The following is a 27,360-nucleotide window of genomic DNA, read 5'->3' on the forward strand; positions in this document are numbered from 1 at the left end:
CGAGCACAACTTTCCCATTATCAATATAAGACAGAGACATATTGTGCATACTGCTAATGAAAAATGCCTTACCCTTTAAACAAAACAGGGATAGTTTGTCCATATATTGCAATATATTTAAGCTGGCCAACTACGTCAAAGTCATCCCATATCTGGCCAGTCCTATGCTCAATTTTCATCTGTTTCATTAAGAATTCTATTGCTTCATTATACATTTTACACATGGACTAGGTTTTACCTGCAACTAACTAGCTGCTTTCAAAGTAAAACTCCCAAACTTGGCTGCCCTTTTATTAGACACCAGTGGGATCACCTGACTATAGCTGGGAAGCTTATCCAATACAAACAATATTGTATGCTAGCAGTAGCCAACTCCTACAATTAAAAAACAGACAGCACTACAGTTCCAAGTAATGCATTCAAAAGTCAACAATAACAATAATAACAATAGCTGATGATTACTTATTTGTGTTTGGAAATTCTAATAAGCCACTGATAATACACATAATTGGGGAGTTCTAACCGATAAATCTTACACACAACTTTAGTTTATTTTACTTTGTTTGAATTCTAAACATATTAGGAAAGCAAAAATGGATCACAGGTAACATTCTTCTCTGCCTACTGATATACAGTGAATGGGAAATAAAACATTACATTTTTGTCAAGACAACTAGAAATATTAAGCATGATAGATTAACAAATTTACTAGCACTCAGTAGCACCTGCATTGTCTAAATATAGATAAAACTGGCAAGCTCATTCTGGTGGGTTTACAGATGCTCCTGATTAACATGTGGGGGCACATTTACAAAGCTCGAGTGAAGGATTCGAATTAAAAAAACTTCGAATTTCGAAGTGTTTTTTTGGCTACTTCGACCATCGAATGGGCTAGTTCGACCTTCGACTACTACTTCGACTTCGAATCGAACGATTCGAACTAAAAATTGTTCGACTATTCGATAATCGAAGTACTGTCTCTTTAAGAAAAACTTCGACCCCCTAGTTCGGCAGCTAAAAGCTACCGAACTCAATGTTAGCCTATGGGGAAGGTCCCCATAGGCTTGCCTGCGTTTTTTTGATCGAAGGATATTCGTTCGATCGTTGGATTAAAATCCTTCGAATCGTTCGATTCGAAGGATTTAATCGTTCGATCGAACGAATAATCCTTCGATCGTTCGATCGCAGGATTTGCGCTAAATCGTTTGACTTCGATATTCGAAGTCGAACGATTTTAGTTCCTGGTCGAATATCGAGGGTTAATTAACCCTCGATATTCGACCCTTAGTAAATCTGCCCCGTGGTGTGGCTGAAAAGTAAGCTGTAGGAAAATATGCAAAAAATGTATATGTTTAAAGGAACAGTTCAGTGTAAAAATAAAAACTGGGTAAATAGATAGACTGTGCAAAGTAAAAAAAACATTTCTAATATAGTTAAGATTCAACAATAGATATCTGCAGGATACTGCAATAAACCTGCCTTTTAACCAGAGTGCCATCCTTCTCTTTGTTTTTGGATACGTGCTGGCAGTGGGGACGATGTGGCTAGAGCACCTGGTTAATAATACGAGAGCAGCTATGGGAGCGTGTTTTGAGTGGTGCCTTTGGTGTGTTTGAGGTAATATAGCTAGCCAAAAATGTAATGTATAAAGGCTGGAGTGAGCAGATGTGTAACATAATAGCCAGAACACAACTTCCTGCTTTTCAGCTCTCTAACTCTGAGTTAGTCAGTGACTTTAAGGGGGTGCCACATGGGACATAACTGCTCAGTCAGTTTGAATTGATCCTTAGCATTCAGCTCAGATTCAAAAGCAAACAGTTATGACCCATGTAGCCCCACCTCAAGTCACTGATTGGTTACCAGGCAGTAACCAATCAGTGGAAACCAAGAGAGCTGAAAAGCATAAATTAGTGTTCTGGCTGTTATGTTACACATCCAGTCACTTTATACATTACATTTTTGGCTAACTAACTATATTAGAAACATTTTTTATTTTGCACATCCTATCTATTTACCCAATTTTTATTTTTACACTGAACAATTAATTTAAGCTAAATATTCTAAACACAATGTTGCAACATTTAAAAAGCCTAACTGCATATGGGCACCTATACATTCTGGCAAATGCCAGACAGGCTGCTTTAAAATACCAAAGACAGTCACTATTGGGTATGAGGGGGCTGAATATGCCTCTTTGTACTTGAAATGCCAGGGTCTATTCTGAATCTCAGTTTAGACTTGGTCAGCTTCTACAAACATCCAAAAATGCTTTGATTGCTTACACTAGATTCTAACCCTTCACACTTCAAAAGCGGTTTACCCAGATCCAAATCTGATTAGAAGAATATTTAGAAGGCACAATTTAACATGAATTAATCAATACTTACACTCATTTTGCCTTGCTCCAATATTTAAAACTGAACATTTAAAAAGTAATTACTAGCATGGATGCAACCCCTAATATTCGTACCATTTACTTCAAACAGAATTATGAATAAGAGCATGAATCAAACAACCTACCTCTACATTTAAAATAAGGCTGCTTGGTAGAGTTTCACAGGTTGCTGAGGAATTATGAAGGCTGGAACACTCCCATGTATTTACAGGCTGTGCTCGCTCAGTGGGCTTAGTATTGTCTATGGATTTAGGGTTGTCCAGTAAAGTCACTTCATAGAACTCTTGTATATCTGAAAAGTTTAGAAACAGATATTTAAAAAAAAAAAAAAAAAGCAAGGAACAACAAGTAATGAATGTTGATAATGTTTCCTTTAACAAGGTATACAGTAACTGTAATATTCAGAGAATTAACTATGAACCAGGAGTAACTGCAATTGGTCTTTATAGTTTTTTCTTTCTATACAGCTTTTCAAGTATGCCTTTTTCCATCTTAAAACAGATTTAAAAATATAAATTAATACTTCTATAAATCCCTTTCCCTTTGTCCCAAAGGCAGCAACAACTTAGAGAGAAGTTGCCTTTTGGAATGAGGAAAAATTAATTTACATTAAATATACTTTTTTTTATTGCCCAACTACTTGATAGTGATAGTAGTACACAGGCAAATCCTGGCACGATCCACCACTAACTATAACAATCTTCGAAATAGTTCAGAACCTCAATACCTTTGGCAATAATATAATATTAATTATAATAATGACAATAGCCTACTAAGTGGTTGCCCGGCCCTGGGAGTGCAGGTGGCCATGTTGACACATACATGCATGCACATACAGAGCAAGTCTGTAGTCACTCATTATGTGCATAATGTGTGAGGTCTTGCAACATGCATTCACATATTGAGCAACCTGGGGTGCTCACTTATGCATGTGCCCAGCATGGCTGTCTATACTGGGAGATCTCTATGGTGGCAGAGGGCATGACACTAAGTAGGCTGTTATTATCGTAAATATATTATGGATTCCTTATCTGGAGCGAGGGATCTGGTAGGAAAAACTTTTTTTTGTTGATCGGTGCCTTTAAAAAAAGCTATACAGTGAAACCTTGATTTCAAGTACCCTGATTTTAGGTTTTCTCGCATTTTACATTTTTTATTTGCGGTCCCAAAAATTCATAAAGCTTTTCAATGGGTGCATTCCCCTGATTGTAGTAATGATTGAAGTAATGTTTTCTGGATTTAACATCAAAATGTTGTCCTGATGTTCCCAAAATGTGCTTTTTCCCTCTATGAATGTTATTATTTATGAAATAGAGGTTTAAAATACTAACCAGATGTAATTTGCCTTGGTTCTGCCTGGAAATGGTCAATTCCAATTAGTCTGCCCCTTATAGAGTCCTGTACTAATCACTTATTGCTTTAGGTTGTGTATGTGACTAGCAGAGAGGCCTTGCACATGCCCCCCATAGTGTAACATTAACACTGCAATGCTTAACCCTGGTTATTAACACAGTAAATATTGTATCTCAAAGTAATGGACTACTGTGCTTATATCCTTTCAGTACTTGAAGAAAAGGTTACTTTAACACATTTCCCTGATTTTACATTTTCCCTGATTTTACATAATTTTTTCTTGGTCCCCTGAAAAACGTAAAATGGGGGTTATACTCATTCAGATATAGAAGAATTGTGCTTAAAAAAAAGTAGTGTTTCAGGCTGATTTATTGAATATTTCTGCAAAAACCCTAATAATCCCTCCCTTCTCTTTCACTTCCTACTCCCTGAATTCCTAGGCTGTGCAGGGGAGCCGGCGGCACTCACCTCACTGCACTGTAGGACAGAAACCAATCAGCAGCTAGCAGGACCTGATGGGGAACTGAAGCCTGTCTGTGCTTGTGTGACTGCAGGGCTGTGATTGGCTGTTCCCTTCGACTGTGCTTCTGGCAGGGACCCTTAGGACACACCCACCCCTCATTTGAAACAGGGACCAGTGAACATATATGGGGAGCTCCAATAAAGGGGCTATTTTTAAAGAGAATATACATTTTTAGCACCATGTAAAAGAAACACAATATATTATTTATAATTGCCTACAAAAAAATACATTTAAACAATGTAGCAACAGACACTTGGGACTTTTTGGGAACCTGAAAAAGAATTTGCTGTGGGGCCCTTTAATATCTAGTTATGCCATTGACTATAAAGTTACTAAACTATAAAATGAATTAAAAAAATAAAGAATGAAGACCAAGTCTTTATTAAACTACAGCTGGCCATAGACACAAAGATAAATTCGTACAAACATCAAGTATCGTCCTGACATTTTTCGTACCATGACGTCTATGGCCAGCTTATGAGCTGTTTTAAGCACAAGGAAACACTGATTCACTGGGTGGTGCCGATATGTTAGGTACCCACCAGTGAACAGCATCTTCATTCTACTTACCTTTACCATGCATCCCAGGATTTGGTGCATTTGTTTTCCTAAATAGAGCACCGATCCGGGGGGGGGGACTAACAATTCAATTAATTGGAAATGCCCTAATATATGGGTAACCTCAGCGAATCAGGGGCTCCTTGCCCTTAAAATTAACTTTTAGTATGCATCTTGCACTTCCTCCTTAATTTCTAGGCAATAAAGTTTGCCATCACACATTTTATTTTCAAGATTCTGAAAGAAAGGCAGTAAAAATAATTCACATTAACAGTGTAAATTTGAAGAATCTTTAGGTGTGAAAATGTTTGGAATTACCAGGTCAAGGAAAAAATTAATATAGGGCATTTTGCAAGAAAGAGCCAGTAATGATCCATTATGCTTTGCAGCACAAATGACAACAAGGTATACATTAAAGTATTATGGCTTAAGTCAGTGATCCCCTACCAGTAGATCGTGAGCAACATGTTACACCCCAACTACTTAGATCTTAGATGTTGCTCCCATTGGCCACAAAGCAGGTGCTTATTTTTAAATTCCTGGCTTGGAGGCAAGTTTAGGTTGAATAAAACCAGATGTACTGCCAAACAGAGCCTCTTGTAGGCTGCTAGTTCATATAAGGGCTACCAATAGTAAATCAAAGCCCATAATTGGCACCCACAGGAACTTTCTGCATGCTTGTGTTGCAGTAGAATAACCCTTTTCTCCTTTTAATCGTTAAATATTTATTAATAAAGCATTTAGTGGACATTTTTCAGTTGAGAAATAAAAGAACATTTTTGTGCTGGGCTATACTATGGAACAAGCTTTCTCTTAAAGCTATTCTATAGTATTTTCCCATCACCATCTATACCTAGTAAACCCCTTAAAGAGCAGTAACACCAAAAAATTTGCTTTTAAGTAAGGAAAATATAACGTACAGTTGCCCCGTTCTGGTACAACTATAGATTATAGAAACAAGCTGCTGTGTAGCCATGAGGGCAGCCATTTAAAGTTGAAAAAAAAGACGAGGGATACACATCACATAACAGATAAGTTTTGAAGAATAACAGTGTATACCACACAGCTTATCTGTAAGCAGCTTGGTTATATAAACTATAGCAGTGTTCCTGAAGCAGGGCACCAATACATTACCATTCCTTTAAAACGCTATTTTTTTTGGTGTTACTGCTCCTTTAACCAGTATGATGTACTGGCACTAGTCAAGTTTCAGCACAAGGTACATGGAGAAAGAAAATATCTATAGTAATATCACTATTAGATTTCAAGGAACAGTTTCAAAAAGTGCACTGAAATTAATAACTATTTAAAAGTAGTTCAAGTCAGGGTTTCATTCAGATTACTATGCCACTAGAATGATGTATACAGGCTGGAGAAAGGTCAAACAGCGAAGTCACCAAATTCAAGGTGGGTATTCAAGGGTGGTGTTTTCCTGCTTACATAAAATTACTAAATACGTTAGTAATTAGGGACAAGTGCTTATCCTGTTAAGTGTATAAGAGAATTGTAATCCCAGTCTACTTTTGGCAACATCTTTTGAAACCTTCTAAACTCCTCTAGTATCTCCTGAAATTGCTACCAATCTGTTCTTTACATAATTTTCATATGTTGAGTGGTGACTCACACAAGGTATGGCAAAATGCATAGAACGTTTTATACTTGTTTACACTCACAGTTTTACAAAATGCAAATACCAATACAAAACACAATATTCCCTTCTGCAACACTTTGGTGCCTATTTATTTAATATACATTTTAAGATACCTACCTATGAGAGATTGGAAAAGATTACTCTGGAAGATGCCAATTACACGCTCAATAGATTTCCTGAGTTGTTTGTCTTCGGTTTGATGAAGTTTACAGCGATATTCTTCCAGAAGGGCCAAAGCACGGTGAGTATCTGCAAAGACAGATCAGTACAATTTAAATCACATGCAGTTAACTAAAATAAATAAGAAAGTAAATCCTGAACAACCAGGTTAAAACAGAATAAGACCCAGATCTGGGGAATGATCACAAATATTGAGGAATTAATAAAGACAGAATTTTAACTTTTCTGTACAATATTACAGTCAGTATAGTAAGGCAAAAAAAAAAAAATAAATAAATTATATATCTTGCAATCTAGGTCTAAAAAGGATGCCAAATATTGGTTAATCCCACTGAAAATGATATGCTACCTAGACTGTAAGCTCTACAGGGCAGTGATGCATCCCTACTGTGCGTCTTCAAACATGGCACTTAAATCTCTTTATAGTTATTTATTATGATGCTTGTCCTCCCTGTGTATTCTTTGCTACATTGTACAATTGTACTGCACTGCATATCATAGTAGCACTATATATATATATATATATATATATATATATATATATATATATATATATATATATATATATATATATATATATATAATTATACATTCAGAAAAAATACACATCACTGCAAAAAGAAATGTGTAAATCATACACAGATGCAAAACAAAAAAAACACAAGTGTAGAATTATATTGCTGTTCAAGCTTTGTTTCTTAACCGTATAAACTGTAAAATAAATTACATAGACAACAGAGAAGCTTTACACAAGTAGTAGTTTTTTTCTTATTCACAATAATCAGCCCTGTAGCTTCAGCTTCTATGACAAGGCAAACCTCATTTTCTGTTTGATGGTGTGCAACAACCCATATGATTAGCTTCAACAGTGACCCAGAGCACAATAAGCATGTGCACTATCACTGACATTCCAAATAAGATTCAAGATGGTGAGATTCTGTGCATATACTTGAACACCTGAATAATTTGTCAAAGAGATGCTGAAACTTTAGGCTGGCACAGCAAAAAGACAATTTCTGGACAATTTGGCTTCTTTAAAGGGGTGATTCGCCTTCAAACAACTAGTTGTTTTCAGATAGATCACCAGAAAGAACGACTTTTTCCATTGACTTTCCATTTTCTATGTGTGACCGTTTTTCTAATATTGAAGTGTAATTTTTCACTTTCTGAAGCAGCTCTGGGAGGGAGGGGCTCGCCGACCCTGTAAACTGTTTTAAATGGATACATTTAGTGGATATATTTCTTAACTTTGTCCCTGGGTTTCATTACAGGCAGCTGTTAGAATTGATACAGTAGTTGCTAATACTCCAGAGATGCTGCTGAGAAATGTATCAACTAAATGTTGCAAAATTATAACAGTTTAGACTGCACCTGAATTAATGAGCTCCCAGACTCAAACACCACAGACGGACATTCGTCTTTAAACTTCGATTTTTGGAAAAACAGTAAAAAATAAATAACGGAAAGTAATTATAAAAAAAAGTCTTTATTTCTGGGGAACAATCTAAAAACAACAATTGAAAAAAGTGTTTGGCAGATGAGCAACACCTTTAAAATGCGTTAGTCTTTCATCGGGTCATATACTATTTTAAAAGGCATCACCGCAAAAAAAATGTATGCAAACATTCAAAATCATTGGTTCTTCCGAGAGGCTAGGTTCATTTGAGGTGCTCTAATCTTAAAGGAATAGTAACATCAAAAAAATTAAAGTGTTTTAAAGTAATAAAAATGTGTTGCCCAGCTCTGGTAAAACTGATGTTTGCTTGAGAAACACTACTATGGTTTATATAAATAAGCTGCTGTGTAGCAATGGGGGCAGTCATTCATAAGCGAAAATGCTCAGGTTACACAGCAGATAAGCTCTGTAGAACACAATGGTGTTATCTGTTATCCACTATGTAACCTGACTGTGCCATATAGACTTTTTTAAAATTTCTGCCATTGCTACACAGCAGCTTGTTTAGATGAATTATAAGAGTGTTTCTGAAGCAAACACACAGTTTTACCAGTGCAGGACCAGTACATGATATTTATTACTTTAAAACACTTTCATTTGTTGTTGTCACGGTTCCTTTAACTTCCTGACAGACATCATACTACAGGCTCACAACACTTGCAACAGACTTCTCACAAGATTAACATTAAAGTGATATGGACACATTTTTATCAATAAAAACTGAATCGTGACCGTAAACCTACAAAAAAAACTGTTATACAAAGCAAAACCAGAATACTCTGGCACTAGGCAATTGTACAGTAAAGCATGTTGACGTCCTCGAGTATACAAGGCCCTGAGAGGTTAGGGAAGCAATTTTTTTTTAAAAAATACTAGCATCCATACAACGATTAAATCATTTTTGGGATGTAACCGGTCAATATGCTTGTATAGATAGGTGTTATGGTGATTTTTAAGACTGGGGGGGGTGTAATGAAATGTGTTAGTTAATACTAACAATTGAATACTTATACACAAGAATGAGATCAAAAGTTTGCATTTCACAAAAGAATATTCTTTGTTAATTTTTTTTTATGGCAAATGTTAGTGTATTGCTCACTTTTAAGATGTGCTTGAAGGTAGTCATTTGGCTAAAAGTCTATTTCTGGTGAAGTCTGAAAATAACTGAACTGAAAAAAAAGTGTTTGGAAGGTGAACAAACACTTACACTAACATATCCTCTTTCCGGGATTTTAGATTAACACCCAATAATGCAGGTGTACAATCTGAACGGTTACAATTGCTACATTAGTTGATACATTTATCAGCATCAGTGAAGTATAAGCAACTGTTATAATAAATTATAATAGCTGCTTTAAATGGGGGTTGTTCAGCTTTACGTTAACTTTTAGTATGATGTAGTGAAAGTGATATTCTGAGATAATTTGCAATCGGTCTTCATTATTTATAGGGTGTTTTTTTTTGCTATTATCTGAGTTTTTCTAAACATCAAATATATTGTGAGTCTACAAATTTATTGTTACTTTTTATTACTGATTTTTCTAATTAAATACTCTCCTACTCATATAACAGTCTTTCGTTCAAACCACTCCTTAGTTGAGGTAATCTGAACCCTAGCAACCCGCTAGCTGCCAAAACTCCAAACTGGAGAGCTGCTGAACAAAAAGTGAAATTAAAAAAAAAAACACAAGCACGGTAATAAAAAATGAAGACCAATTGTAAGTTGTCTTCCAATATTGCACTCTACATCATTCTAAAGGTGAACAACCCCTTTAAGGACAGTCACACATGGCGCTCGTTCTTGCAGCTACAAAACACCAAAAAATACCCTGCCATAGACAATACGGAGAATAGACTCTGCTACTAAAGGATTTTTGAGCAATTATGAGATGTGAGTGTTTTACTATTTTCAGTTTGCGGCAGGGTATTTTCTGAGGTTTTGCTGCTACAACAATGCTTTCCCATCAGAAATAAAGTAATTCGGCAACTGGAAAACATATGTTGAACTTCATTTTCCAAAGCTGCCTGAAGTTGTGCAAAACATCAGAAAATTAAATGCCGCACATTTTTTCCTACCAACAACTTACATTTTTGCCAGTGGTAAAGCATTTTCTGGAAATTTGTCACCTACAGGAGCACAGAGTTAACGGTGAGCAAAAATCTCCTCATCCGCCATCACTCTTAGGGCTATTCCACACGGGGAGATAGCGACGCGTTTGCGGTCGCGGCGACAAAGCGCCGCGACAGTCGCCGCGACCGGCGCAGTCGACAGTTTTGTATGGGCGCCTATGTAAAAACGCCTGTGCTAACCACACGAGGCGATGCGCTTTTCAACAGTCGCCTGAAAATGCCTCGCCAGGCTTTTTCAGGCGACTGTTGAAAAGCGCATCGCCTCGTGTGGTTAGCACAGGCGTTTTTACATAGGCGCCCATACAAAACTGTCGCCTGCGCTGGTCGCGGCGACTGTCGCGGCGCTTTGTCGCCGCGACCGCAAACGCGTCGCTATCTCCCCGTGTGGACTAGCCCTTAAGGGCAGAGACACACGTGAAGATTCAGGGAGATTTAGCCGTCTGCCGACAAATCGCCTCTTCTTCGGGCGACTAATCCCCCTGAACTGCCTTCCCACAGCGATTTAGATTGTACACGGCGGTTTCACAAGGCGACTTCGGGCGTTTTGGAAAACTAACACCGAAGAAGAGGCGATTCATCAACGGGCGACTAAATCTCCCCGAATCTTTGCGTGTGTCTCTACCCTTAAGGTCAAAAAAAGCATTAAAGGAATAGTTCAGTGTGAAAATAAAAACTGGGTAAATAGATAGGCTGTGCAAAATAAAAAATGTTTCTAATATAGTTAGTTAGCCAAAAATTTAATACATAAAGGCTGGAGTGAACAGATGTCTAATAAAACAGCCAGAATCCAACTTCCTGCTTTTCAGCTCTATAACTCTGAGTTAAGGTGGCCATACATGGATAGAACCGCTCGTTTGGCGATGTCGCCAAACGAGCGGATCTCCCTCCGATATGCCCACCTTGAGGTGGGCAATATCGGGCAGATCCGATCGTGGGCCCTAGGGCCCAACGATCGGATCCTAGCATTCGGTAAACGGGCAGTCGGATCGCGGGACCGCATCAACGAACAGATGCGGCCGCGATCCGACGGGATTTTCTGTCCCATCCGATCGAGATCTGGCCGACTTTCGGCCAGATCTCGATCGGGGAAGCCTGTCGGGGCCCCCCATACACGGGCCAATAAGCTGCCGACACAGTCTGTCAGCAGCTTTTATCGGCCCGTGTATGGCCACCTTTAGTCAGCGACTTGAAGGGAGGCCACATGGTACATTTCTGTTCAGTGAGTTTGTAATTGATCCTCAGCATTCAGCTCAGATTCAAACAGATATGACCCATGTGGCCCCCCCTCAAATCTGATTGGTTACTGCCTGGTAGCCAGGGTAACCAGTCAATGTAAACCAAGAGAGCTGAAAAGCAGGAAGTAGTGTCCTGACTGACTTGTTATATCAAATCACTCCAGCCTTTATACATTGCATTTTTGGTTAACTAACAATATTAGAAACATTTTTTATTTTGCACTGAACAATTCCTTTAAAGTATAGAGACTTTTTTGTTAAAGGAACAGTAACACCAAAAAATTTTATTGTTTTAAAGGAATGACAATATAATGTAGTGTTGCCCTGTACTGGTAAAACTAGTGTATTTGTTTTCGGAAAACACAACTATAGTTTATATAAACAAGCTGCTGTGTAGCCATGGGGGCAGCCATTCAAAGCTGAAAAAGGAGAAACGACACAGGTTACACAGCTGAGAAGAGTTAAGCTCTGTAGTATACAGTGGGATTCTTTAGACCGTAATGGTTATTTACTATGTATCCTGTGCTTGAATGGCGGCCCCCATGTCTACATAGCAGCTAGTTTATATAAAGCAAATACACAAATTTTACCAGTGCAGGGCAACAGTACATTTTATTATCATTACTTTAAAACACTTTCATTTTTTGGTGTTATTGTTCCTTTAAGTTGCCCTAATGTGCCCATAGCAGCTGAATTAGTGAGTTTCTGTACCACAACAAGGTAGTGTATTTACTGTTCCTGTGGAGGTATTTAATTTCTCTCAGAAACAGAACAGCACTATCCACTATCTATCACTCTCCATGGCTATCTCAAGTGAAGAAAAGGGGGAAAAAAAATATGTGGGTGGTTTCTGGTAACTCTACCATGTGACCTGAGAAAAATCACAACCCCCCCCCCGAACTGCAGTATTCGCTTACCCAACGACAGGCATGACAACATCTGAGGTACTCACTATTCAGGACTGCATGCATGTACACTGCAGGGGGTTCCTAATGGGCATGTGCTGCCCCTGTAAGATGCACCAGCTGTCTTAAAAAAAACACTGACCAACTGGGGTCACGTGACAAGTTATCAGCAATCATGTCTATACTTTTTTAGCCTTTTCTTGTCCTATACAATGCATGAAGCCATTAAACATTACATAACTGCTATTATGGTGCCGTGTATTTAAAGATTTTTTTATTTTATTTTACATGGCAAATGTGACATGAGCCAGAGCATTATTCGTTTATTAGTGAGCGACGATATCTTATCGCTATAGCTGCTGCTACAAACAACCATCGTAAAAATAGAAAAAACTCTACTCTGTTCGGGTACAAAACTGGCTGAAGTTATATTTCCAAGCACTTCACTATACAAAACAATATTTCAGCTAATTTTAGAAATACAGAATTGTACTTGAGTATATAGTTTTCATACACAGCCATAGGATCTACTATCCAGAAAGCTTTGGACCTGGGTTTTTCCAGATAAGGAATATCTCCTTAATTTGGATCACCATACTTGACATATTAAAACCCAATATGATTGCTTTGCCACCAGTGTGTAATTATTAAAGAGAAAAAGGAAACCATTCAATTTAAATTATTTGCTTATGATGTAGTCTATGGGAGATGGCCTTCCGATAATTCAGAAGTTTTCTGGATAATGGGTTCCTGGATAAGGGATCCCATACCAGTACTATATCTAGCTTTTATAAATACACAAAACAAATATATTGTTTAACTTCTTATATAAGCCACAATGCAAATCCTACTAAGCCGATGGCACATGCAACATTTTAAAATTATGGGTTGTCCTGAGCAGACCTCACAGCATTCAGTTCACCCTGTGCCCTATGGATGTTAAAGGCACAGTAACAACAAAAACAAAGTTTCTTAAAAAGAATGACAATGTAATGTAATGTTGCTCTGCACTGATAACACTAGTGTGTTTACTTCAGAAACATAAGTTTTGTTTATATAAACAAGCTACTATGTAGCCATGGAGGAAGCCATTCATACACAGGATACACAATGGATACCAGATAAGTTCTGAAGAATTGTATACTACAAAGCTCATCGGTTATCCTCTGTGTATCCTGTGCCAGGGAGAGGGAAGTTTTAAGTGTTTGTTTCTCCTTTAAGCTCAGTAATATTTACTTCTGCAACTTTCCCAGAAACAAGTCACTGGAAAGTGAAAGAAAAACTATCTTCCCAAAACTCATAGCATATACAGATGTCAGCATGGGCCCGACCAATCAAAAAAAAAAAAAAAAATTATATATATATATATATATATATATATATATATATATATATATATATATATATATATATATATATATATAAAATTTATAATATTAAATTATATTAAATATAATTTAAAGGATCTGTAGTCCTTGCATTCCCATAAAACACAAGAAAACAAGGTATTGTGAAGAGGAATTGAGAAAAAGCACCAAGAACCACAGTCGTCCTAGTCCAGAGTAAAACTTCCCTTAAAAGTTATCCACACTTGTTCTCTCTTCCCTACTGAATCCACATACACTACTAGACATTTAGAAAAGTGTCTCATTTTGGGGAAAGTACCATTTAAAAATAGAGCAGTTCTCGCCAGCAGGCTACGTGGAGCCACATGAAACACTAACCAGTGTGAAAAGCAATACACAGCAAGGGAAAGTTGTACAATTCCTGGGCACTAACAGAAAGAAGGACAGTGAGGAGGAGTGCAAGGCCTGTCATATGTACAGAGTGTGCTTGTTTAGACTTCTCCTGGCTGGACTAATAAAAGGCTTTTGCAAGTAGTTAGTAACGTTCATTAAAGGCCTGAAATCCTCCACCGCTTCCTTTACATTAAAAGAACTTGGGGAAAACAAAGTGTGTTTGCTGCAGAAACGCCCATAGATTAGTTTACAGCCCAACTTTTCTTTTTGGAACAACGCGGCCAGATTTCCGTGGGCTGTTCCACTCTCCCCTGCAACGTAGCGCCGTGTACTAGAGCTCAGACACATACACGACACACAAATGATAGAAGTGATGCAGGACACACACCTTGCTTCCTCACAGGCATGATGCTGCCCCCCACGAAACCACACGCCAACAATCAGCCGGCAGCTTGACCCCGGACAACACTCGTACCCTCAGCGGGAGGTTCCACGGAATAATCTCCCGGAGGAGGAGGATACTGCAGTGTGTGAGTTCCTCCTCCCCCTTAAGTGCAACAGTGGGAAAGTCCTTCCTACTAAGGGTTATTCACCAAAGGACTAATCCACAGTCTGTGAAAGGGAGGATCTCAAATACAGTGCAACAAGGCAATAAAATGAAGAATCCAAGAGTCAGGCGCCTCTCGGGCCAAACCACAAGACACGGGGGAGCTTCTGGGTGTGTCTAAAGTTGCTGATAGGGGGCAGCAGAAGTTTCCGTCTCCTCCTGATCCACAGACTGGGCAGTAGGAAGTTCAGAAAGGAGCTCGGGGTTTCGCAAAAAGTTCACTCATCGGCTTCTCATTGTGTATTTTCCCTCCTCCTTTACTTCTTCGTGTAGTCTCTCAGTATTTGCTCCCCCGCCCTTCTCCTCCTCCTTTAACACACCTCCTATTTCCCCCTCCGCTCTGAATTCCCAAACTTTCCTCCAAAATGGCGCCCTGGAGCTAGGCTGAATGTGCCACGTGACTCCACCCCCCTCTTTCCAAAGCCCTCCACGTCTCCTCCAATAAGGAGTGAGCTTGGCCGGGTTGGAGAGCCGGATTCTACCTTGACACAGGGAGGTGTGGATAGCGACCCTGTGAATGGCATTGCTTTCAAATTTGAGATTAAGCAGTTACTTTAGAACTACAATGCCCAAAACTAAACGCAGGCTGTCTGTGTATCCTGGGCTTGGAGTTGGACATCTGCTGGCAAGACAGTACATGTTGACTGCCTGAGAAAGGTGAGGGGTGGACGGAATGTGACGTCACTCTCCACACCTTTTTAAAGCTGCAGAGCGAGGTGAAAGTAAACAACTTGATGTCAAAACCCCAGGTTTTTCTCTCACCCCATTTTATAGTTCACTAGATGCAGCCTAAGCTACAGGTAAAGTCGACAAGGAAATAAAAACTCTTAAGTGATAAAATATACTGATAGACCTTACTCTGGTGCTTCTCTAAGCATAATTGCACATTATATTTGTTTTCTACAGGGATGCACCGAATCCACTATTTTGGATTCTGCCGAACCCCCGAATCCTTCGTGAAGGATTCGGCAGAATGCGAACCCTAATTTACTTCCTTGTTTTATGACAAAAAGTCACGTGATTTCCCTCCCCACCCCTAATTTACATATGCAAATTAGGATTCGGTTCGGCCGGGCAGAAGGATTCGGCCAAATCCGAATCCTGCTGAAAAAGGCCGAATCCTGGCCAAATCCCGAACTGAATCCTGGATTCGGTGCATCCCTAGTCTTCTATTTTTGAACAGTTCTCTGAGATATATGCATTTTGAACTACTAATAACTTTAACTCAAATGAGAGCAATACAGCATGTACATAGACAGTTAAAGGATCAGTAACGTCAATTTTTTTATTAAAAAATTTGTTTGCGTAGAACAAAAAAAAAACACAGACATATTAAACTTTAAAAACGCTAATTCTTCATTAAGAAATAACTTACTGAAACTCCGCTTGTGCTCCTCTTCAGAAAAGGTGACACGGCGACGACCCATCATGCGAAGCTCAATATCTCCTCCCTGGCTATCTCCTATAAGGAAAGCAGGTAGGAGAAATTGAGCGCCGCACAATGGATCGCCGGATTGCCTTTTCTGAAAAGGAGCACAAGTGGAGTTTCGGTAAGTTATTTCTTAATAAAGACTTAGCGATTTAAAAGTTTAATGTGTCTTTGTGGGGGTTTTTTTCGTTCTACACTAACAAATTTTTTAATAAAAAAAATTGATGTTACTAGTCCTTTAAGGTTGCTGACACCCTGACCTCCTAAGAGAGCTTAATGTCTGGTCTTCTTAGTCTAAGGAAGGTGGTGACACACGCTAAGATTCCAGTGAGATTAGTCGCCCAGCATCAAATCTCCTCTTTTTCGGCAACTAAACTCCCCAAAAAGCCTCGGAGTTCTTCGTTTTCTGAAATTGTCCGAAGTGTGGTACCCTTAGACTGCTTATATTTCACAGACCACTAATAATAGAAAGTTAACGAAAATTGTAAAAGTGCCTATGGGACCACTCTTGAGTAGGTTGACATGAATTCATTTAGATCTCCTTTTAAGGGGTTATTAACCTTCCAACACTTTTTTAATTGTTAGTTTCAGATAGTTTACCAGAAATAGACTTTTTCCAATTACTTTTCCAATTACCATTTTCTACTTTTTACCATTTTTCCAAAATCTAAGTTTAAAGTTTAATGTCCCTATCTCTGTTGTTAAAGTCTGGCAGCTCAGTAATTCAGGCGCAGATTCTGAACTGTTACAATTTTGCAACATTTAGGGGCAGATTTATCAAGGGTCGAAGTGAATTCGAGGGAATTTTCTAATTAAAAATATTCGAAATTCGAAGTAATTTTTTTGATAATTTGACCATCGAATAGGATACTATGACTTCAAATTTACTTTGAATTCGATTTGAATTAAAATAGTTCGAATATTCGATAATTGAAGTACTGTCTCTTTAAAAAAACTTTGACTTCAATAGTTCGCCAAATTAAACCTACCAAAGTGCTATGTTAGCCTATGGGGACCTTCTACAAACTTTTTCCAAGTCTTTACATATCAAATTAAAAACGTTTGATCGATCGCTGAATTTTAATTCTATCGATCGATTGCCAAATTTGTTGAAAAAACGTTGAATTCGATATTCGAAGTATTTAAATTCAATGGTCGAATTTGAAGTATTTTCTACTTCGAAATATGACCCTTGATAAATCTGCCCCTTAGTTTATACATTTTTCAGCAGCATCTCTGAAATATTAGCAACTATTGTATCAATTCTAACCCAGAGATTCTGCTCAGCAGGGACAAAAATAAGAAACATATCAACTAAATGTATCAATTTAGAACAGTTTACAGGGTCATCAACCCCTCCCCAAAAGGTGAAAAATGAGACTTTACGTTTCAATATTAGAAAAACAGTCGCAAATAGAAAATAGAAATTAATTGGAAAAAGTCTTTATTTCTGGTAAACTAGCTGAAACCAACTGCACTAAAAAAAAAGTGTTGGAAGGTGAATAACCCCTTTAAAGATAGTTAAGTACAAAAAAAGGATGTCAAATAAAAATAGAAATATTTGGTAGGGCATTTCCAGCAGTTTGAAATGAGTGTCATTTCTGAGGAATGCATCATTCATAAATTATGGTAGATGAATTAATAATGGTGGACCCTGGGCAAATGCCCCTTTTGTTCAGCATGTTGCGCTGTTTGGTGCTTACATGTGTTATCATGAGGACAGCACATTTAAGTAGAATCTGCTGCGTCTGGACCTGCACTCCCCTTCAGTTGATTGCATTTAACTGGAACACAGGAGAGCGCAGGAAGAAACAAGGAGGAGCGCTAAACCTGTCCAATCTACCAGATATCAGTTGAGTAGGCCTGTAGGAGTGCCCCATACACAGGCAGATAATCTGGTCTATCAGCAGCTAAAATGTGCCCCTGTATGGCCACCATAAGCCACATGCATGCACACAAATTTTGAAGTGATTAGAAATGCATATTTATTGCAGCAGAGTTTTCTCTGGGATAGGCTATTGGTGCTTAACGTGCTGAAGAGCTGCTGACAATCCAGATTTTCACTACACAGCTGTTTATAGCACTGAATGAAAGTTAATAAATGTTAATTGGCTCGTTAGCTCTTAATCAGTGGACTGTGTTTCCCTCTGTTCAAATTCATTGAAGGTACAAAATAAAAAAGTGAAGGAACATATTCTAAAATATGGGGCAGATTTATCAAAGTGTGAATTTAGAACTCCCCACAGACAAAGGAACCAACTTCTTTCTATTCAATCCTATGGGATTTTTACCAAATGGTAAACTCCACTGATAAATACAATTCTAAAAATACAATTGGAATGAATAGAAAGTGAGTTTGTTTTTCTGTGGAGAGTTCTAAATTCACACTTTGATAAAACTCTGATTGTTGCTCTGATATGAATTTATGCTTCCACATACTGGAGGGAGAGAAGATGATTGCAGAAAAAAATGTGGTTGGTTAGAGCAACATTTAAGAACATTTAGAAGAAATAAAAGTTGAAGGGCAGTGGAAAGATGAAGGGGAAGAGAGGAGCACCAGATAAAAATGAGATAAAATGGAAGAAAAGAGCAGACCATTTTAAAGGGGACATTTATTGATAAGGGATAATTAATTCTTTACAAACACCCCAGACTCCTCAGAAACTCACCACCAATGAATTGTTTGTCTTCAATGAATTAACAAAAAATACTCAATCACGTCAATGAATTAATTATAAAGTGACAATGCTTTTCATACCACTTATATGTAAATAGTAGTTTAAATATAATCACCCTCAGTATCTCCCATTAATTCACTGTTTCAATACATCCAAAATAAAGTGACTTGTGCAATTAAATAGTTCTAGTGGATTAATGAATTGTAAATACTGTGTTCTTTGCTTAAATACCCCAAATTACCAGTAATTGTTGGCCTCAACTGTGAGAAGAAATCCCCAAGAATTTTTTTAGAGGGCATAGAAGGCAAGGAGAAGAATATACAGTCACTAACAGGGTTTCTTTTCCATCTCTATTTATTTTAAAGGGGACCTGTCATTCAGGCATAAAATGACCCCAATCCCATACAGGTATAATAAAAGTCCTTTGCAAATTAAACATGAAATTCAGATTTTTTTTATTAAACAAGCATACCTATTTTATAGTAAAAACACTTTTGGGAAGGAGACCGTAACGTCTGGGTAGAAAGAATGCAGTATATGTGCAACAGAGCATGAATAATCCAGGAAAAATCCAGGAAACAAAAACACGGGGGACATAAAATTGGGGTTTTAGTGTGAATATATTTAAAACTCTGAGCTGTCAGTCATATATCCATCAATATCAATTACTTTCAGTTTCCATTCAACACTGTTTAGTGTTGGTGCTCATTTATCAACACTGGGCAAGTTTGCCCATGGGCAGTTACCATAGCAACCAGTTGGTGATTATGTTTTTAAAGCCAGCTGCAAGTAGAACCATGACTGCAGCAATTTGATTGGTTGCTGTGGGTTACTGCCCATGGGCAAAAATGCCCAGTGTTGATAAATGAACTTCAGTGTACCTAATTGTGTAGCCTGTCCATGGGCATTTGGACCAGGTACCCTATTCTGGCACATGGGCAAAAATTTGTGATGATCCAATGTTTGCCTTAATAAGTGTTAACAAAATGGCACATGCCTGCTTGCTGTGATTGTGAATCCCCAGATAAAAAAAACAAGATTTCAATAATGGATATACTGTAGTATAAGCAAAGTTTATTTTGCTCAGCTAACAGCAGGAGTCTCCATTTATAGGCGCACATCTGCCCTGCCCCCTTTCATGATGTCAAAGATTGGCTGTTTGGGAGTGGTTGGGTGAACAAAATCAACCACACAACATTCCTATATGTTAATACATTTACCTGATTTTAAATTCCACAGATTGTACCATTTCTTCAGCTTCTTATTCAGCAGCTCTCCAGTTTGCAATTTAAGCAATCTGTTTGCTAGGGTCCAAATTACACTAGCAACCATGCATTGATTTGAAAAATATAATGGAGTATGAATAATACATGGCCTGAATAAACAGATGAGTAATAAAAATAAGCAATACATTTGTAACCTTACAGAACATTTATTTAACATTTATTTAAAATTTATTTAAAGAATTGTGAGCTGGAAACAGTCAGAAAAAGAAGGCAAATTATTAAACTATGTAAAATAAAAAATATGGACCAGTTAAAAAGTTAGTAAATTGCCTATAATTTAGACATCGTATAACATACTAAGAAACACTTTCAAAGATGGGGTTGTTATTTCTCGGAAAAAACATTTGTAAAGGGACATGATTACTCTTTACAAGTACATTAGAGGGCATTATAGACAGGGAGCATAAAAAGGATCAACATACCACAGGACACCCTTTTAGACTAGAGGAAAATAACTTTCGTATGAAGCAACGTAGGGGGTTCTTCTCAGTCAGGACAGTGAGTGTGTGGAATGCACTGCCGGGTGATGTTGTGATGGCTGATTCAGTTAATGCTTTTAAGAATGGCTTGGATGATTTTTTGGACATACATAATATCAAAGGCTATTGTGATACTAAAATCTACAATTAGTATAAATTTTAGTATATATATAGGTAGATATAATTATGTGTATGTATGTGCACTGTGGTCCAGCTAGACAGTTGGACTTGATGGACTTTGGTCTTTTTTCAACAGAACATAACTATGTACCCTATTGTAAATTTTAAGGATATAAGTCACCAAATAGGTCATAGAACTTATAGCTCATGGAACTCAAAGGTGACTTGTAATTTATAATTTCCTTATATTTTACAAGTGGTACATTATTTATTAAAATACACCTGTTACAGTGAGTCATGTGATAGAAATTATATCACTAAGTACCGATTATAATTGATGACCGCGCCGGTTATATAGTGGATAATGTACCCCCAACTGTAATTTATAAAGATATTATGTCACGGAGGAGTTTTATACAGGTCACAGAACTCCGAGGTGACCTCTAATATCTTTATAAATTTCAGTAGGGGGTACATTATGCATTATAATCTACATTTTGTGTGAAATATCGGGAGGGAGGTGGGGGGTCGAAGTCCAATTCTGGTCGCCGGCATCCAATTTGGGCGTGCCGGCATTAAATTTGAACGTGGTGGGGTCAAATTCAGACATGCAGCGTCAAATTAGGCGGCTGGGAACCCCTGTTATAAACGGCGCATTCTGGCATCAGAACGCGCCGTTTATAAGGATATAATTTACAGTCTGGTCCCATAGGGAAATTACCAGACTGTAGATTATATAGTGAATAAAGTACCCCCTCTTGTAAATTATAAGGATATTATAAGTAGGGATGCACCGAATCCAGGATTTGGTTCGGGATTCGGCCAGGATTCGGCCTTTTTCAGCAGGATTCGGATTCGGCCGAATCCTTCTGCCTGGCCGAACCGAATCCGAACCCTAATTTGCATATGCAAATTAGGGTTCGGTTCGGTATTCGGCCGAATCTTTCACGAAGGATTCTGGGGTTCGGCTGAATCCAAAATAGTGGTTACCGAGGAGTTTCATGAACATATAAAAACATGAGGCCGAAGGTCATGGAACTCCGAGGTAACTTCTAATATCCTCATATTTTGCAACTGGGGGTACATTATTTATTATAATACACAAGTTTTAGTGAGTCATGTGACAGAAATGACATCAGAACTCACCGTTTATAACTGATGACATCAGAACTCACGTTTATAAGGCTATAATTTGCAGGATATTCATGGCTTTTGTGTATTATAAGGATATAATACACAAAAGCCATGAATATCCTGTAAATTATATCCTTATAAACGGTGAGTAGTGATGTCATCAGTTATAAACGGTGAGTAGTGATGTAATTTCTGTCACATGACTCACTAAAATTTGTGTATTATAATTAATAAAGTACCCCTAGTTGTAAAATATGAGGATATTATAAGTTACCTCGGAGTTCCATGACCTGTATAAAAACACTCGGCCTTCGGCCTCGTGTTTTTATATGGTCATGAAACTCCTCGGTAACTTATAATATCCTTATATTTTACAAGAGGGGGTACTTTATTCACTATATAATTTACAGTATATTTTTGGCTGTTGTGTATTATTAATATATAAACGTAATAAATACCAAATTGTTAACCTTGCAAATCTGCTTTTATACATACATTTGTTTATGTGCAATATACAGGCAATGTAATCTTTATTATATTATATATACATATATATATATATATATATACAGATATGAGTTCACCAAGGAAACTGGGATATCGCAGAAAATCCAGATGGATCCCAGTCAGGGTGGGCCCCCTCCTGCAGCTCCAGGCCTTATGGTTTGCATGGGCCATGTAACATCCATTTTGAAGCCAATAGAAAAAGTTGAATGTGTTCTCCCCTAGAGGCATCCATCTTACCAATGAGTGGACTGCATCCTTATGTATGTATTAAGCCAGAAGCAATCCTAGAGGGGGACGGGCCCTGGTGCGTGATGCGCAGCCGGGCGCCGCCCGGTCCGTACGGCTGCATTTTCAGTGGCGAATGGACTGCCGGGGGGCCCTGAGGGGGTCCCGCTCGCACCCCCTGCTCCCCCGGTAGTTCTGCCACTGTAATCAGCTTCTCCAGTAGGTGCCCAGTTCATTATAAAAGAGAAACTCACCAAACAGGCTTCCATGTCTTCCCACTGTACTGCTCCTTCTCCTGTGGTGGAGGCTGTGGATGGCACCAAGAGGTCCAGTCCTCCAGTGGGCCCCAGTACATCGATGAGTGAGTTGTGGCATCAATAAGTGAACTTTAGCACTGATGGTATCTATAAGCACTAATTATTAGTATGTTGTTAACAGGCTAATGCTTGTTCATGTGTACTATACGTTAACTGCATATGATGTTCTAATCGTACGTACAGAACTCGGTGACATTAACAATGGTATCAAGATTTTATAAAGGCACAGAGTGAAATCTCTTAGCTGTTATTTTAATTACAGTTATTTCCAGTCATTAACACTGAGTACAGTATAAAAAAAAATAGAATCTGTACATTACACCCACAGTACACATTGTACAGGTTAGCACAGACCCTGGGCATACTGTCTTATTTGATATAGCATTAGATATGTACATTATTAAAGACTAGCCAATGGGACTGAACCAGTGAAAACAGTTTGTAGTGTAATGTGTAGTACAGAGCAAAATATGCTGATTATAAGGATAATGGAGGGGTTGCAGTAACCTAGAGACTGATCATAGTTGTGTCAAATTCTAACTCATAAGGTGGCAATAGACACGCTATTATTATTATGAAGCTGAATTGCTGCAAATGACAGTTTCCCCAAGAGGCCTGCTTATCTTAAATTGTTACAAAAGTAACTATGTATCTATTCTGGGCTCTCTGCCAAAAGCAGAGATCAAAGAGAAAGTCTGGACATTTCAGTAAACTGCGGGTTGAGCTACCAAAAACGGCACTGTCCTGCGAAAAACGGGACAGTTGGGAGGTATGCAAAGTCACTCTCTTGAAGTTCAGGACAATAGAAAGGAACTACCTTTTGTCAATGGGGAGGGGATTTAATAGCTATCTGAATATGTGTTCAGGGACTTGCAGTTGTTATACTGTCACAGTATCTAGTATTGCACACGATCCATTGTGTAAATGATATATCATTCATTTATCATATCTACACATATTTTGTATAATAGAGCTATGATTCAAGTAAGTCTTCCTGAGGTAACAGGAGGGGCATTTAGTCCGTATTGCAGACTTTAGTGCGTCTTTTCATGTCTCTTCTTTCTTGAGCAATCCAAAGTTCAAATAGGTCAGCGCTAATCAAAGCAATTAAAGTGCTCTGTTATATGCTGGTTCTATCCACCCCATGTTTATTTCCACGCCGCATCTTTTACAAAAGCTGTTTTCTGCACAGTTGCTCTCTCTCTCGCGCTCTCTCTAACTTTATGCTGGTTTATCTTGACCTGCTTGGGTTCTGACTTTCTCATGGAGCTCCGTAGATATAGAGCTTCCTGCAGTCAATACTGAGTGGATTTGCTAGGCTTCTTGGTGAGGGAGGTGACTCATATAATTGCCTTGCCTCTACACTAGTACACATTGAATACAATGGAATACAATAGAAATGGAGTACACATAGCAGAGAGAGTCTGTGCATGTAATTTTATTGTATGATTTCTTAAATAAAACAAAAAATTTGTTTCATGTATGATCAGTATCTCAGAGACAAAGTGGCCTGTATTCCCTACTGTTCACATGTCTCACACTCCCTTCTGTGCTAAATCATTTTTCCTGACAAGAGGGGTCAATTACTACCTGTAGATCCACCTATAAGAGCACTGAGACCTATGTTTATCCCATGAATACTGACGTGTTCAGCAGCTCTCTATTTATGAGGGGCTGGTTGGCATAGGCATCCTACTCCCAACTGTTCCCATTCTGAAGTGCAAGCTTTGGGGGTTTGGGACACTTTGGGTTTGGGTAAACCGAATCCTTAAAATCAAACGACTTAACAGTCAAATGACAAACAAGGAATCTGTGGGGAGGGGGGTTTCCAACCACATAGTGCATGGTTACCCTTCTGTATGCTAAGCTATGTTATCTAAAGCTGGCCATAGACCCAAAGATAAAGTCGTACGAATCAAAGCTATGTACGATTTTCAGACTGTGTTTAGATCGTGTGTAGATTACGTACCATGGTGATCTGTCTTATAGTCGATCGGACAGGTTAGAAGATTTCTGTCGGCTAATGATAATTTTTCTGCGTGTATTGCCCATCTGACGATATGAATGGTTGATTGTCACTACTATTTGTTGGACATAAATTCAGTACGATTGCTGTCACTGCCAGATCATCTGTTCTTTTGTTCTTTTACTACTTTTTTCTACTTTTTAACTGAATGGTTAGTGGCAGGTCGGAAAATTGCAACATCTGATCGTTTGTTGGATACAAGGCTAAAATCTGCACATCTATGGAAAGCTTAAAAGTATGTTTTACTATTTTCCCCAGAATTCAAGATCACCTGCACCATATAAACTGTGAAGTAAGACTGTGACTCTTAAATGTAATTTGCTGCATCATAAATCATCATCATAAGTCATTAGAAAATAGCTAAAACATCATTATGGCAAGTATTGGCAATATGTTATAACTATTCAACAAGCATTGTCAGATTATAAAAGTCCCCCAAAGTGTTCATACAACAGAGTTTATAATTCATTCATTATGTTCATAATTTTAATAAGGGTTATTATTTAACACCTATGCTGCCCATTCCACTACTGATGCAGGCCATGATTAGTAGCCTCCAGGTTTGACTCTGCATTCCGTATATTATCATGAGAGTTTTATTCTGTTGATTGATTGATATATATATATATATATATATATATATATATATATATATATATATATATATATATATATAATGATCTAGAATTGTACAGGATATCTTTATATGTTCTGCAGTGTTTAAAAATTCTAGAGCAATAAGAGTTTCAAGTTGAGTTATCATTTATATTGAGCATGCTGCAGAATATAATGATTTTCATCATTGTCAAAACATGTAGTGGAATTGTGCAAATAGAATCTGTGCCAATATAATTTTGACGCTGAGCACTGGAAATAACAAAATCCCAACGCCAAAAAATGTCAGCACAATTAAAAGGCATAAAACATGTTCCAAATGTTAAAGGGACCATCTGTCATTGACTTTTACATTGATTTTGACATGTTTTAGCCAGAGTATTTTCAGATTCAAATTATTAGCAGCTTTGGGGTTTAATCTGAAAAAAAAATCAGTTTTAAATTTAGTTTAGTTTAAAGATTTAGTTTTCCCCCTTTAAAACTATAAAAAATTGAGTTTTAGTGAATAACCCCTTGCATGTTCAAAAAAATATTAGGGACCTCTTGAATAAGCCTGTCTTGTCCAACAGTGCAAAGTCTAACTCCAAACAACAAGCAACAAGGTACTGTTTTTTTATTACACAGAAAATGGGAATAATTCTTATAAATTTGGATTATATAATGGAGTCTATGGAAGACGGCATTTCTGTAATTTGATACTTTCTGGATAACTGGTGTCCAGATAACAGATCCCATACCTGTAATATTAGAGTTTTTATTTCTACTTTGAATTAACTCACAATTAAAAAAACACAAATGTTACCATATTTATTAAAAAATACAAATACGGTATATAAACGTGATCAAATAAAACTGAAAAATATACAAACACTTCAAACTCATTTATTGTTCATCTTTTTTTGGAGGGGGGATCAACAAGCTCAAGAATATTTTTTTGAAAAACTCAAATTGAATAATAGTTTACATTTTGCCTAGGACAGGTCCCGCTGACTTCTACATGACCTTGCAAGCTTTCAGATGCCAAAGTTTTACCTTAAAGTTTTTCGTGTTTTTTTTGCTTCATAAATATTGAAAAACCATGATTTTTAGCACAAAAAATGCTGAATCGGGGAAAAAATACAATAATAGTTAACCCCCATTCAGATCAGTCCCTGCTCCATTGGATCCCTATTACATTAACACACATACCAGGGTCAGGAGATTGTATGTTTTTTGGAGCATTGGAAGAAACTCATGAAAGCACAAGGAGAACAGTCATACATTCCAGATAGTGTTGAACCCATTGCCTGAGAGAATAGGATGACATAGCTCTGTGGGTTTTTTTTTTAACCAATTATTGTTCTTTTGTGGCATGAGCAGTGGCAGACTTTTATGTAGGCCACATTTGCAGTTAATCCAAGCTTTTATTAGACATCATGTGAATAAAATAAATACACATACCTAAAGATTAGAATACACATGTACAACCTTTTCATCTGGACTGTTGATTAAGAGAAATCTTGTCACAGATGTTAAAAGATAAAAATCTAGAATGTACAAGCAAATGATGGAAAGGATTAAGTTCTGTGCAAGCACAACCAGCATTTTGCTCCCTGCTGAGATTCAACTAGGTTCACAGTCAAGAAATGTAATTCCATCTTTTACACTATTATAGAACAAAGCCCACAGGCTTACATGAAAACTGCAAAGCAGCAGGAGAGTCTGAAATGCAGCCTTTATCGTCTAGTGAAAGAGATATTAAAAAAGTAGGCAAGGTATGGCACTTGACCTGTTTCAAAAGTAAAACTTTTAGCAGCATCCTTGGTACAGTTT

At 37.7% G+C, this 27,360-nt stretch overlaps 1 protein-coding gene across 15 annotated transcripts in view; it reads right to left on the reverse strand.

Moving 5' to 3' along the window:
• LOC108718075 (disks large homolog 1) overlaps positions 1-15,277 on the reverse strand; it is a 129,137-nt gene extending 113,860 nt beyond the window's left edge. For 3 of the 15 annotated variants that reach the window (XM_041564814.1, XM_041564808.1, XM_041564809.1), the window contains exons 1-3: positions 14,514-15,271; positions 6,598-6,729; positions 2,521-2,687 (exon numbers count right to left, since the gene is read on the reverse strand). In XM_041564814.1, coding sequence (XP_041420748.1) covers positions 2,521-2,687; positions 6,598-6,729; positions 14,514-14,532 — 318 coding nt within the window. In that variant the 5' untranslated portion in view covers positions 14,533-15,271. Of the gene's footprint in view, positions 1-2,520; positions 2,688-6,597; positions 6,730-14,513 lie in introns of those variants that run through there. The other 12 variants (XM_041564815.1, XM_041564810.1, XM_041564811.1 and 9 more) reach the window with 11 other exon arrangements.
• Positions 15,278-27,360: the final 12,083 nt, after the last annotated feature.

The sequence above is a fragment of the Xenopus laevis genome, chromosome 5S (genome assembly GCF_017654675.1).
Source record: "Xenopus laevis strain J_2021 chromosome 5S, Xenopus_laevis_v10.1, whole genome shotgun sequence".
Lineage (NCBI taxonomy): Eukaryota > Metazoa > Chordata > Amphibia > Anura > Pipidae > Xenopus > Xenopus laevis.